Source organism: Gossypium arboreum, chromosome 10 (genome assembly GCF_025698485.1).
Source record: "Gossypium arboreum isolate Shixiya-1 chromosome 10, ASM2569848v2, whole genome shotgun sequence".
Lineage (NCBI taxonomy): Eukaryota > Viridiplantae > Streptophyta > Magnoliopsida > Malvales > Malvaceae > Gossypium > Gossypium arboreum.
This window is the reverse complement of record NC_069079.1, coordinates 371,802-384,727: the sequence shown is the minus strand read 5'-3', so window position 1 is coordinate 384,727 and position 12,926 is coordinate 371,802. Positions and strand designations below refer to the sequence as shown.

Genomic DNA, 12,926 nt, shown 5'->3' with positions numbered 1-12,926 from the left:
TGAAAACTTAATAAAAAATCTTAATAAAATTAATGATTGGAATTAACTTGTAAGGGACAAAATTCTAATTCCAAAAACTATAATAAAAAGAGCAGATGAGTAGAGTCTATGTGTTGATGTCTTGTACCTGGTTCATCCACAATTTAAAAAACATCTGATCGCTTCATGGACACAATACAGAACTGAATCAAAATCCTTATATCGCGAATTAGTAACTTGTCAAAAATTATATAAAATAAAAAATAACTTATAACACAATTATTGCCAGAAAAACGTATGTAAAACTTAAAATAACTATTGTTAGAAGCAAAGAGCTAATCTGTGTGGTTCATTTTAAAAGCTAGAAACAATTCACGAGTTCATGCCAAAAGAAAGTATCATCAAAATACCTACAAATCTAAGCAAACTAGTCCCGATGATACCATCGCCACAATTTTTACATGCTATCTTCTAAGTTTCTATACAGGGAGAACAACATAATCAATAGGGATAAGGATGTATTTTTCCGGGTTCACCTGCACATAACCCTGTTCTTGATTGTATCAGCAGTGGAAAATTTTGTCCGTGCGACCATTCCTTCCCTCATGCTGGATAGGGGTGACAAAGAATCAACATTCATCTGTAAACAAAATCGACATAGATAAGTTCAGAAAAGAATCATGCAAGAACTAGGTGGCATGAAAATGCTGTTCCTTAAGCTACAATAATGTAGTCCTATGCATATAAACACATTATATTTACGTTACTTGGACTAAGGGTAGCTTGTGAGTTTTGGATACGGCTATATGGAAGACAGGTATATGTTCACTTTTTAAGTTTTTCCACGTACTTAAAGAAGATCTATACTAGAATTAGATGGCATGATAACGATGTTTCTTAAACAATAATAATTTAGTCAAGCACATATGAAAACAATGCTACATGGAGTTGAGTGTAATTTGAGAGGTGTTGGATATAAGTATAAGTCCAACAAGAATATGTTCAATTTCCAAATTCTTTTCATGTACTTGAAGGATCCTTGGAAGATCATATCCTCATACCAATATCCAAATAATGCATCAAACACAGATACCTAAAAAAAATGAAGAGACGAACTAACATAACATTATACAACAGCAAATCATAGAAAGAATTCCAACTGGCTTTTGGTTCGATTTTTTTTCCTTTTTGATAAAAAAAGAGCATTTCATAAATTAAAAAATGGTTTCAATGGCATTGGTGCATTAAGTTTATTAAAAGCACTACCTAATGAAGGATAAATCAAAGTGACTTGTTACATTCTCCACTCAATTCTCTTCGAACCAGCTTCAGTATCTCCATAATCTGAAAGGAGCAAAACAATATATTTAGAATGTCAAATATTCGGTGCAAAGAGAAGTATACGGAAATTACTGGAAACAGCTAATTCTACAGAACATACACAGTAGAGAAGCAAGATTTGTAGAATCTAAATACTTTGGTTATTATTGATGCTATGTGGCTAAGAGAAGTTGCAAAGACGCATAATAATAATATTATAATAATAATTCCTTTTTAAGAAATATAATGATATTAAAGTACTGTACAATTAAGAAACAACTTACTCCAGGATAATGTTTCAATATTGGGGAATAATGATCAAGTGCAATGTATATTTTCTCGAGAAGGCCTAGAAGTACTTCCACCTCATCACCCAAGAGATCGACCTAAAATACAAGAGAGAAATGCAATAAATAATAATAACCTACCAAATAGCAAAACTCTATTATGAATGGAATGTGATACGCAAAGATCTCTACTTTAGTTCAAGTACATTAACTGCATACCACAAATACAAAAACTTAAATGGAGGTAAATTCTACACTGAATCAAAAGTCAGCATTTATGTTAATATAGGCCCAGCCATAATATCTACCCATCGGATTTTGTAAATGAAAACTTTCATGATTGAATAAGATCATGTTCTTCCTCCTTCATTTTGCATTTCCTACCTTTAATAATGTGAGATCATAAATCATATATTCCACCCAACAGTGCATAGTCAGATAGGTGATCAAATAACAAGTAGAGCATTTGTTACTGTATCATTACACTACCCTTTCAGTAGCCTTCTTCCTAAACTGTTTCTAATTGAAAAAGGGAGGAAATTTTCAGATAGAGAATGCCATTACTTGTACCATAGAAGAAATCTCCAGCTTGGTTTTTATCATTATAAAAAATGCTAGCAAAGCTTAGATATTCCTTCCAAACTTCATTTCAGGTCATATATGTACATAGCCATCTCAGAATGGAATGCTGTAATGTTTCCTAATTCCTAGGTATGTAAATCTTCTGACATACCTCAGTTTCAGCTTTTTCAAGGTCAGAGCGTCTCCTTTCAAGACTTTGCTTATATTGCAATCCCTTTCTTTTCAATTTATTTACCATCTGAATTAGAGAACTGGATTGGGAGCTTAAACTTTCCAACCTGAAAATTAACCGGTTTGATGTTAATAAATGCAATAAAAATTCGCCCTACAAAATAGCGCAGAAACCGCTTAAGATAAAACAACCAGATGACAACTCAGTGCCAAAATATCAAACCAAACTATAATCCATAGATAATAAAAGCTGACAGGTCCATATATGAACATGAAGTTGAGCAAAAGGACACAAGGCCACACACCGATAAAAGAAGAGGAAATAGACCCACATGAAAGGTTTTTAAAATATCCAAATGAGCTTAACTTGATAGATATAAAATTTATACACCAGTATCCCAACCACAGGGTCCTGAACAGGCAGATAAATAATAATAATAATAATAATAATAAAACATTTTGCATCAAGGCAGGGATGAGCTGCTTTCAGGGCTACCCCTTAGTCAATTGTGGAATTAAAAAATAGACAGATACCATAAACAAATAGCAACAAGTCATTTGTCTCAAAAGGTTCTGTCAGAAAATGATAGTTCTCTTAAGTTAGTTTCAGTTGAAAGGGTTAAGCATGAGAAGGATGAACTAAATCGAACTTTATTGACAATATTAACTAGTTTTGTGAGTATTAGCAATCTGGAAAGCAAGTCTTGAAGTAGAGACAAAGACCTTAAGCCTATTTTCCTTCACTAAGCAAGCCAAGGGCTAAGGGAAAATCCAAACCATATATTTGACATAAAAAACAGTGCATTTAACAGTTACAACCAGAATGAGAACCAAGGATAATTCATTTGGTTACGGAGCAGACAACAGTTAAACAGCATATTGAGGGTTTATTTCCAATTTTAACCTTCTATACATTTGCAAGGGCATGCAATAGAACATAGAATCACGACAATATTCTGACTCTAAAAGTAGAAAGAAGATTTACCAGTCGGTAAATAGAAAAAAGGTGGTAGCAATTGAGAAAGTACCTTAGATTACTCCTTTTCATATGTTCTGCTACTCGACTTTCAAAAGCAGCAACTCCCTTGGTCAGTCCTTCCACAAGAATAATTATTGATTCCATCTGTTTTCTGTGCTCGTTTTCATTTGCTTTAACTAATGCTAAAATATTATCGTTCTCTTTGGCAGCAACAAGAAGCCTGCTTCTCTCACCATTGCTTTCTCTCAACTCCTTCATTGCCTGGTCAAGTTTCGTTTTCAATCCACATATCTCCACTTTGTGTTGCTCAAGTTCCTCTGATGCTTGAAGGAGATTAGTTTTCAGAACACTGGATTCTTCATTGCACTTAGAAATTATCATTTGATGCTGGTTTGTCCAATCCCTTGCACTATCAAGCTCTTGAGAAGCCACCATAAATTTCTCCTTTTCTCTTGCCAATGCAGCCGCTGTTTCATTAAGTAACTTCTCCTTTTCGTTAACTGTAGATGTCACTAGGAGCACTTGTTGCTGCAAATTTTCCTTCACTGCAACTTCCATCTTTAGCACCCTTTCCTTCTCAATCACATCCATACTTAAGTCATGGAGTTTCTCCCTGGCTTCTGTGAAGGCTTCCCTGAAAATGATTGAACATAGCCCTTCCATAGCTAAAGATTCCAAATCAGAATCTTCAAATCCACTCTTTCTGGCATGTGACATATTGCAAGAAGCATCTTTTAATATAAGGTCATAAATTTCTTTCATGATATTGCGCTCCATCTCTGAATCTTCAGCCATGCACTTTACCTGGCTGATTGCCCCCCTGAACAAGAAATTATATACATCCCAACTAATGGTAGCTTCAATATGTGCATCCTCAACCGCGGACTTGAGGCTTTCTACCCTTCTAAGTAAGTTTTCCTCAACAAGAGACTGCTCTGAGATTTTCATTATGGCATCAGAAAGATGTGAAGAAAGCTGGTTAACTTCCTTTTTTCTATCAGAGAGTGCGTCTCTCAGTTGACGATTTTCTGAAAGTAGAGATTCTAATCTGTCCTTCAAGATGCTAAGATTATCATTATTATTACTTAATAAAGGAACTTTTTCACTTTCCACAAGAATCCTATCCAATTTCAGTATGACATCAGGGATCTTTTTCCTCAAGACATCAAACTCCTTATCTTTCCTAGACGGAAGAGAAGAACCCCTCTCTTTCAAGTACTCCCGCTTAAGACTAAAATATTTTTCAGTCATCTCTTGTAGTTTATAGTCATGGTTCCTCTTCATTTTTGTCATCTCAACCTTGAAAAAGTTCACCAATTCATCCTTTTTCATGTGTATTAGTTGCTGAGGATCCAAATTTTCTGGCACAGGAATTACCAACTCTCCGTCCTTGCCATTTCCTTCCCAAAGTGAAACTGATGACGAAACATGATTGCCCAGAACCTTTTGATGCAAATGATCAGTCCTTTTATCATTACTCACGTCACCATTGATCTCCAATGAACTATGAGAATGCAGCACTCCGGATTCAGGATTGGACAGTGATTTAGAAATGGCATCTAATTCCTGACGCAAGAAGGAAATCTCATTGATCTTCTCAAACCAACTTACATCTTCATTACCATACCATTGAGCATTTTGATCCCAAAGTGTTTTCTCAAGCTGTTCCTCTAAACCGCGGATACAGGTTGTTATTACCATACGTTCAACTTCTTCCTGATATTCTTGCTCCCGTTGCCATTGACAGTGTGAAACCTTGGATGAGTAAACAATATTGCCCACTTGCTCAAAAACAGATTCCAGAGTTTCACTTAAGGAATCAAGTGTTTTCTCTGCTCCAATCCGTTTCTTCAATTCGTCCTCTTGCAAATTACCACCCAATCCCACCAACTCAGAAACCGAATTAATCTTCTTAATAGAACCATGCCCTCTGATTTGGCCAATATCTATCCTGAGATTCTTAAGCTGCCCTTTAGCTGCACTTTTAAGTCTGCCAAAAGATTCTAGTATCTTGTCATGGTCAGTTAAAGCATCCGACAACCTTGAAAATGCACTTAATTTTCCAATATTCGGGTCATTGTTCTTCGTTAAAGGTCTCAAGAGTTCGTTTTCATCTGAACCAACACGGTAAGATTTTAGCATTTCCTTCAACCTCACTAATTCCAACTCTTTCTGAGCAATCCTATCAGCTGCCTCTTGCTCAACAGCATTGACCATGCCCCTGATGATCGAGTCATTCACCATCCTTGAAACGACCAATCCATCCTTGATGTCTTCCACATATAAATCAAATTCATTGAGAAAGTCAACATCAAGTTCTCCACTGTCTTTTATGGGATCACCAACGCTCGCCGTCCCATGAACAGACTCATCACAACATGAAACGGCACTAGAATTTGCATCTATACAGCTCTCCATTTCAGAATTGCCTCCCACCATCAGATTACACTGCAAAGAAAGGGTGAAGGTAAAGAAAAGAGAAACTACACATATTGCTTAAGATCATAATAAAATTTATAAGATTTAATTAGTTGACTAACTTTGAAGGAATTTTTTTGCTCACTTGCGGTAAACAACTTCATAAGAATTCAATTTACATCAATTTAATTAATTAAGCTCGGAAAGAAACGAACTGTAAGGTTTCAAATTCAGTTCGATTTTCTTTTCAAATTTCTTAACAGGCAATCAATGACAATAAAGCTCAAAGTCAAAATTTTAGAAACAAAATTAAACCAAATTAACAATACCAGACAACTATTGAAACCCAAAATTTGAGCAAAATATTCATAATTGCTTGGCATTTAAATAAGAACCCTAAGGATAAATTAGCAAGAAATTTACCTCGAGATTCAAAGACAAAGTCAAAAGTAGTGCAAAATCAAGAAAAATAAAAACTTGAACAAAATTTACTTTTTTAAAAAGGAACTTACAGCTGTTCTGACAGAAAATTTAACGGCGAAAATGAAAGGTTTGAGTCAAAATCTGCTGCATTAAAAATCTCAATGCTTCCTCTGTGAGTGTTTAGTGGTGATTTAGGGTTTCAAAGAAAATATGAGAAAAATGAGCGAAAATGGATTTGGTGAGCGGGAGTTGAAGGGATAATATTACAATTGACCTTAGGATCAGATATATTTACATATACTGCCATTCAAGTTGATTATTCCTCTAATTTAATTAAGTTAGGATAATATATATTTATAGAGGACTTTAGATAAAATATTTGTATTTTTATTGTTGAGGTTAAAATATTAATTTTAATTATAAAAATATATAATATAATCTCTTTTCTAATATTAAATAAACAGTAATGCAATTTCATAAACTAAATTATTCAGTCTAAGCTGGGATTTTTATTTTTATTTATATATTTATAGGTTATTAACATTTTATCTATTTCCTCTTAATTTTTTATTAAAATAGAAAATGTCTAGAAACCGAATTCAGACATTATTTTAAATGAATTTTTGTATCACTGTACTATAAATAAAATAAACATGATTCTTGATAATCTAAAATTAATAAGAATACGTTTTTCTCTTAAACGCAACCTTAACCATGAAGAATAGAATTTACGAGAACCTTTTAACAATGTAATGGGCCCAAGAAAAGTATAAATTTCCAATTTTCCTCGTCAATGAATATTTTAGTAAATTAATAATTAATTAATTGCTCTTTTATAAAGTATGCATTGAAAATAGAGTAAAAGGAACGTTTAGATTTTTAACTAAAATTAATTATGGATCAAGTTATTTATTTAAATTTAAAATTTATTTATAAAGTTGAAGAGTTTAGATAAAATATATGTTTAAAAATATAATACTCGCTTTTCTAAACGGATCGACTTCAAGTAAGATTTTTTTATCTAAGCTGGCACAAATTTGTCTAATTTTTTTTCTATTGTTGTTCTGTTGTCATTTTGTTATTATATTATATAATTATTGTTTTATTGTTAATTTATTGAGAAATATTTATTTTAATATATTTAATATATTATATTTTTAAAATTTATTTTATATAAAAATAATATTAAAAATTTTAATACTGAACAAATTAAGCTTAATTTAATTTTTTATTTAAATTGTACTTTAAAATTTTAATCCTATTTTTCGAGTCAAACTCAAACTTAAAATATCAACCTAAATTTTTATATTTGGCCCACCCATAATTAACTCTTATCCTAATCAGTGTTTGAAAATTTGTATTGAAAATATTGAAAGTCAAATCAAACACTTATGGCTTAGTTTTAAGAATATTCAAATATTTTTAAATAGTAATTAAAACTTTAATTTTGATTTTTACTAGTTCAAGCATTTATCAAATTCAATTTTTGTTTTTATTAGTCAATTTAATTTATATTTATTAAGAGATAAATATCAAAACTATATATAAACTTTACAATAATGTTAAATTGAAAAGTAAATTTTGATTTGATGTAATTATATATATAAAAAAATTTATGATTTAAATATATACATAAAATTTAGATTTTAATTTAATTATATATATTTAAAGAAATAAAATATATAAATATAAAATAATTATATATAATTTTACACTTAAACTAAATTTCATCTATAATTTTTGAGGAATTCATGATTTTTTTTATAATTCATGAATAATTTTAAACTTTTACCATTTCTTTAATAATGATTCTCGTACTTAAAAATATTATATAGTTTAATTATAATTAAAATTTGAATTTAAAGTAAAAGTAAAGGATTGAAGAGAAATAGAATGCTTTTTTGTGACCCACTGCTTTAAAATGTTATGATTAGCTATTATTAATTTAATAATCACGTCCCTTCAATTATGTAAAGTGAAGAAAAACAGAACAGATCATAAGGACCGTAATTTAAGGTTGGACGATTCTTCGATAGTGTTGGTAAACACTGAATTTTTGAAATTTTATTATATGTAAATTACCCTTAAATTTTTTAAAATATATAAAAAATATTTTTATTATTAAAATTTTATGTGAAATTTTTCTAAATGATATTACAAAATTTTAAAAAATTAAATAACACCCATGATAAATTCTTATATGGAAAAAAAAAGAAAATTAATCATATCATATATATATATATATATATATATATATAACAAGGTACATATCCATATTTACGTCAAGTGGTACTCTCTCAAATTTTTACATTTAATTTTCTATTTTAATTATCCATTAAAATTTTCTTAAGAAAATAATTTTTAAATTATATTACCAAATTTTTAAATAAAAATATTTTAAATAAATTTATTTTTAAAAGACTTTCTAATTTTACTGGATAATATAAGATATTAAGTTAAATATAATATTTTAAAATAATCAATATATAAATCACTGAGTAAATATAATATTGCTTACACGAGTATGATATCAATTAACTCAATATTGAATAATTAAGTAAATGCATGGGAAATATTTATAGCAATAATGGTCAACCCGCAAATGGCTATTCAGAACACTCATGTCTGAATGGCTATTCCGCAAATGTGAAGGGATTTTTTTTTTTTTTACCATATTATTCATGCACAAATAAACCATTTAAAACCCGAAAATTAAAGAAAAAATACGATCAAAACTCCCCAACAGAGTCGTCGACTTCAAAAACACATAAAAATAGAGAAAAATGAAGAATTCTCTGTCACCTTAGGTATTAGATGAGGTTTCATCTTCCAAGTGAAGAGAAGAGGGATAGGATGAATGTTGGTGTTCTGTATTCATGGCCGGCAATGGATAGTGATAAAGGCAACAGATGAAGCGTGGCTTTGAAATTTTTATTTTCTGGACTTTTGCACATGGGTGAGATAGAAAGAGGAGTGAATGGGTGAGACTGAGCAAGAGAAGAGAATAATCATTATCAATTCATGACCAGCAATGAACAAAGATGAAGGCTGGTTTTGGGTTTTTTATTTTCTAGGTTTTTGCACATGGATAAGATTGAAGAAGAATGAATGGAGTAAGAGAAGAGAAGAATTATTATCAATAATGATATGAAATGTTTTAGTACCCCCAAAGTAAATTAGTATATAGATAATATTTAAATGTTATATATTTTAATATTTAAAGAACATTGTTTTAATATGTTTATAAACAAATTTTTAAAATTAATTTATTAATATAAAATTTATAAATTTATAAATAATAGTTTTATAAATTTTAATTTATTTCTATATTCCATTGTTAAATATAATTAATTTAAAATTAAATAAAATCATAATTATGTAAATAAAATATTTTTAATTAAAAGATGATAATGTCAGTTTACACAAAATCTCCGTCTACTCCATAACATTATTCTATCTAACCAAACAACTTTGTAATGATAGTACATCTCTATGATAGTACATCTCTATTCTATTCCTATAGAATAATTATTTCATTACAAATTCTATTCAATTCTAGTAAACCAAATATGATCCCAAAAATGAATAAGTTATTCAAGTAATTAAAATTTTATTTTGTTAAAATAATTATCAAATAAAAATAAATTTATTATTGTTATGCTCTTATGACTGATTTTATAAATAAATGCGATTACAAAAAATACATATTTTTATTACAATATTAGTAGATAATTTTATATATATTACAATTCTTTTAAAGAAAATTAAACAATACACACGATAAATCCGTGCATTGCATAAGAAATAAAACTAGTTTATATAAATAAGGTTAAATATATAATTTTATAATATAAACATTATTGAAAAATGTTAAATTGTATATTAATACTTTAGATGTTTAAATTTAAATATTATCATATATATATATATATATGTAGCAGTATATTTAAAATATGTTTTAGTTAATCATTTATAAATATTAATGGTTTCAATAAAATTTGAAGATTATACACTGATAAATACAAATTTTAACATACCTATGAAGATTTGACATTATTGGCAAAAATTGATACCCTAAGTTTTTTAATACCTCACGTCTTATACATGTAATGGTCATGACCTCGTGCATGGATCTCTAATTACATTATATCCCGTGGGTTAAGCTTATTTTCATTTTTATCATATGAAAAATTAAAATTAAATTATTTATGTCATAAAAAACTTTCTAATTTTTTTTGAGTGGTTATAAATAAATTTACATTGATTGATGATTGTAAAGAAAATGCTTTAAAAACATTATAAAAACAAAATTAATTATTACAGAACATTAATTAAATAAAGATTAAACAAAGATAACTCTAGACTAAATTAATTTACGTGTTGTAAAATTTAAACTACTAATATACACTAAAAAACCTTCAACCGTAGTAATATAGTCAAAACCTAAGGTTCTTATGGTTTCTAGAAACGTTTTCCATTTTAATTTTAAAATAACTTTCAACGGTGAAAATGTATTCTTAATAATAAAAATATGAAAAATAATAATATTTACATGAATTGAAGCAATATAATATGTTTTATATTTAGAAAATGTTGCAAAATAATAATATTTATGTATTTATATTGGTGTAGTTACGGTTCAATTTACTTAAAGATAAAATTATTATTATCATTTTTTTAGTTAAACAAAACATTTTAGTAACTTTTTTATACAATATTGAAAACATAGAAAAATTCTAATTTAATTGAATTTATTTTTCAAAATTTCAACTAAACATGTTAATGTAAACTCTGTCTACCTATTGTTCTCTGTAATGTTCATAGAAAGATCCACTATAGTGAGATTAGTAAAAGCACCATGGAGATCCCTATAATATGGGTCAGTTTGTATTTTATCCTCTACTAAAAAAATGAGTAAATTAATTTTTATATGTTAGATCAAACAGCAAATTGATCATTTTTATTAAAAATCTCATCTATTTATATCGTTAAAAATTGGTTCTTATATGCCAGTGAGGTACGGATGTCATTATTTGATTATTCTATCAATTATGCCAATTCTTAATAACACAAATGGACAAAATTTTTAATGAAAATGACTAATTTGTTATTTGATTTGGCATACAATAACTATTTTACCTATTTTTGAGTAAAAGATAAAATACAAACTAAGTCCCAATGCAGATGCTTCCATAATTAAGAATGGCAAAACCCGAACCACTTGGTAGATTTCGAGCAGCTCTCACCCCACCCCAGTCCATTATCATTTCTATTCCTAATACTTTTATCATTCTAAACTTACTATTGAAATTAAAAGGGTGAAAAAAACAACATTAAATCACCATTGATCATGCTAAAAAAAAAACATTAAATCACCATTGATAATGCCAGATAAGATTTTGTTTGAAAAACTTGAGTCTATCTTTCAACAAAGTCTACACGTTTCAATATAAAAAAAGAGTTACAGTTATGAAAAAAAATTACAAATTTTCTCTCTTTCGATAATCGGTTCAATAACTTCAATATTACATACCAACACAGTTCCGAGTTTCTGACGTGACTTTACGTCTTCAAGTTCTTCCTTTCTACTTTTAACGACGACCATAAATTTAAAAAATCACACCAAATCTTACTATAATAACATCCTTTGACCAGGCTTGGTCTTACTGGTCGTTAAAAGACAAAGAAAGTAGCGGCGAATACTTTTCCGTGACACTAATATTAATGCCACGCGTTTTCCGCACCAGACAAATAAATCACTGCTCCAAATCGCTAAACAAAAAAAACAATCATCTAAAACTATCCTTTCAAAATAATAATAATAAGTACCACTTAATATAAAATGTTTCTGGATTTTTTATTTAAAAAATGGTGGATTTTATATAATTATAATCATGATTACTTAATTATAACAAATATACATTTTATTATGTTTTCTTTTCAAGTCAACGATATATTATTAGTAAATTAGATGTATTATTTAAATTTTCAAAAGCAAATCCATTAAGTATATGCATTAAATGTTTTTCTGTTTATATGTGGTAATAGTTTGTTTATATTTTATAATTGCTTGATGTATATTTTATTTGTAATTATTCAAGTTCCTTGTAAGTTATGTTAAAAATTGTATGACTCAAATCCCGTCACTTGTTAAATAAATAAATACAATGGCAAAATGAGGGGATCTATGGTGGCAAAAGGTTGAAAGTCGTAGCCTGCCATAGATCCTCATTAAGCACAAAACTGTGCTAGAGTTGCCTCCGGGGATGCACCCATTGCAATACGGACCATACAACACAAGCTAAATCCGTATAGAATTATTCTTCTTCTATCTAACTCTTAAATAGATGTAGTTGAAACTCCTCTTATATCATTCGCTTTTCAACATTAGTGAATTTCTCATCCTCTGCCCATGGTTTTTTTCCGAAATGATTTCCATTTAAAATATGTGTGTTCTTATTTTTATTTTCTTATTGCTTTGCCATTGTTCTACCGCCATTATCAACGTTTATTATAACAATTTATATGCTGTAATAAATTAATTATATTATATAGTTGCTCGAATATGTATTTATACTTATTTTTGTTTATAACACTAAAATAATGGGATAAATATTAAAATTACATGTAAACTTTGATCCAATATGTAATGTCGACGTGGACTTTAATTTTTGTGATTTTTACATAAAATTTTATTTTGATTCAATTTTCACAAATCACTAGTAAGACTATTGAATCAAGACTATTTTACATTTATATATTATATA

The 12,926-nt window shown here is 28.7% G+C and overlaps 1 protein-coding gene across 4 annotated transcripts; it reads right to left on the bottom strand.

Moving 5' to 3' along the window:
* Positions 1-258: 258 nt before the first annotated feature.
* Positions 259-9,342, bottom strand: LOC108489476 (WPP domain-associated protein). 4 transcript variants are annotated; one of them, XM_017794050.2, is made up of 6 exons: positions 8,962-9,342; positions 3,368-5,766; positions 2,320-2,446; positions 1,584-1,685; positions 1,246-1,323; positions 259-619 (listed from the first exon to the last, which is right to left on the bottom strand). In XM_017794050.2, the coding sequence occupies exons 1-5, from the start codon at positions 8,983-8,985 to the stop codon at positions 1,261-1,263; spliced, it is 2,715 nt and encodes a 904-aa protein (XP_017649539.1). In that variant the 5' UTR covers positions 8,986-9,342; the 3' UTR covers positions 259-619; positions 1,246-1,260. The 4 variants fall into 4 exon arrangements, with proteins under 4 accessions (XP_017649539.1, XP_017649542.1, XP_017649540.1 ...); XM_017794053.2 differs by lacking the exon at positions 8,962-9,342 and adding an exon at positions 6,160-6,455; XM_017794051.2 differs by lacking the exon at positions 8,962-9,342 and adding an exon at positions 6,249-6,454.
* Positions 9,343-12,926: the final 3,584 nt, after the last annotated feature.

Excerpts from the sequence above, each read along its gene's own strand:
- LOC108489476 (XM_017794050.2), bottom strand. The coding sequence starts at position 8,985 with ATGAAACCTCATCTAATACCTAAG. Across the intron at positions 1,686-2,319 it reads TTGAAAAAGCTGAAACTGAG|GTCGATCTCTTGGGTGATGA; the intron begins GTATGTCAGAAG and ends CTTGTATTTTAG. Across the intron at positions 1,324-1,583 it reads TATTGAAACATTATCCTGGA|ATTATGGAGATACTGAAGCT; the intron begins GTAAGTTGTTTC and ends TGCTCCTTTCAG.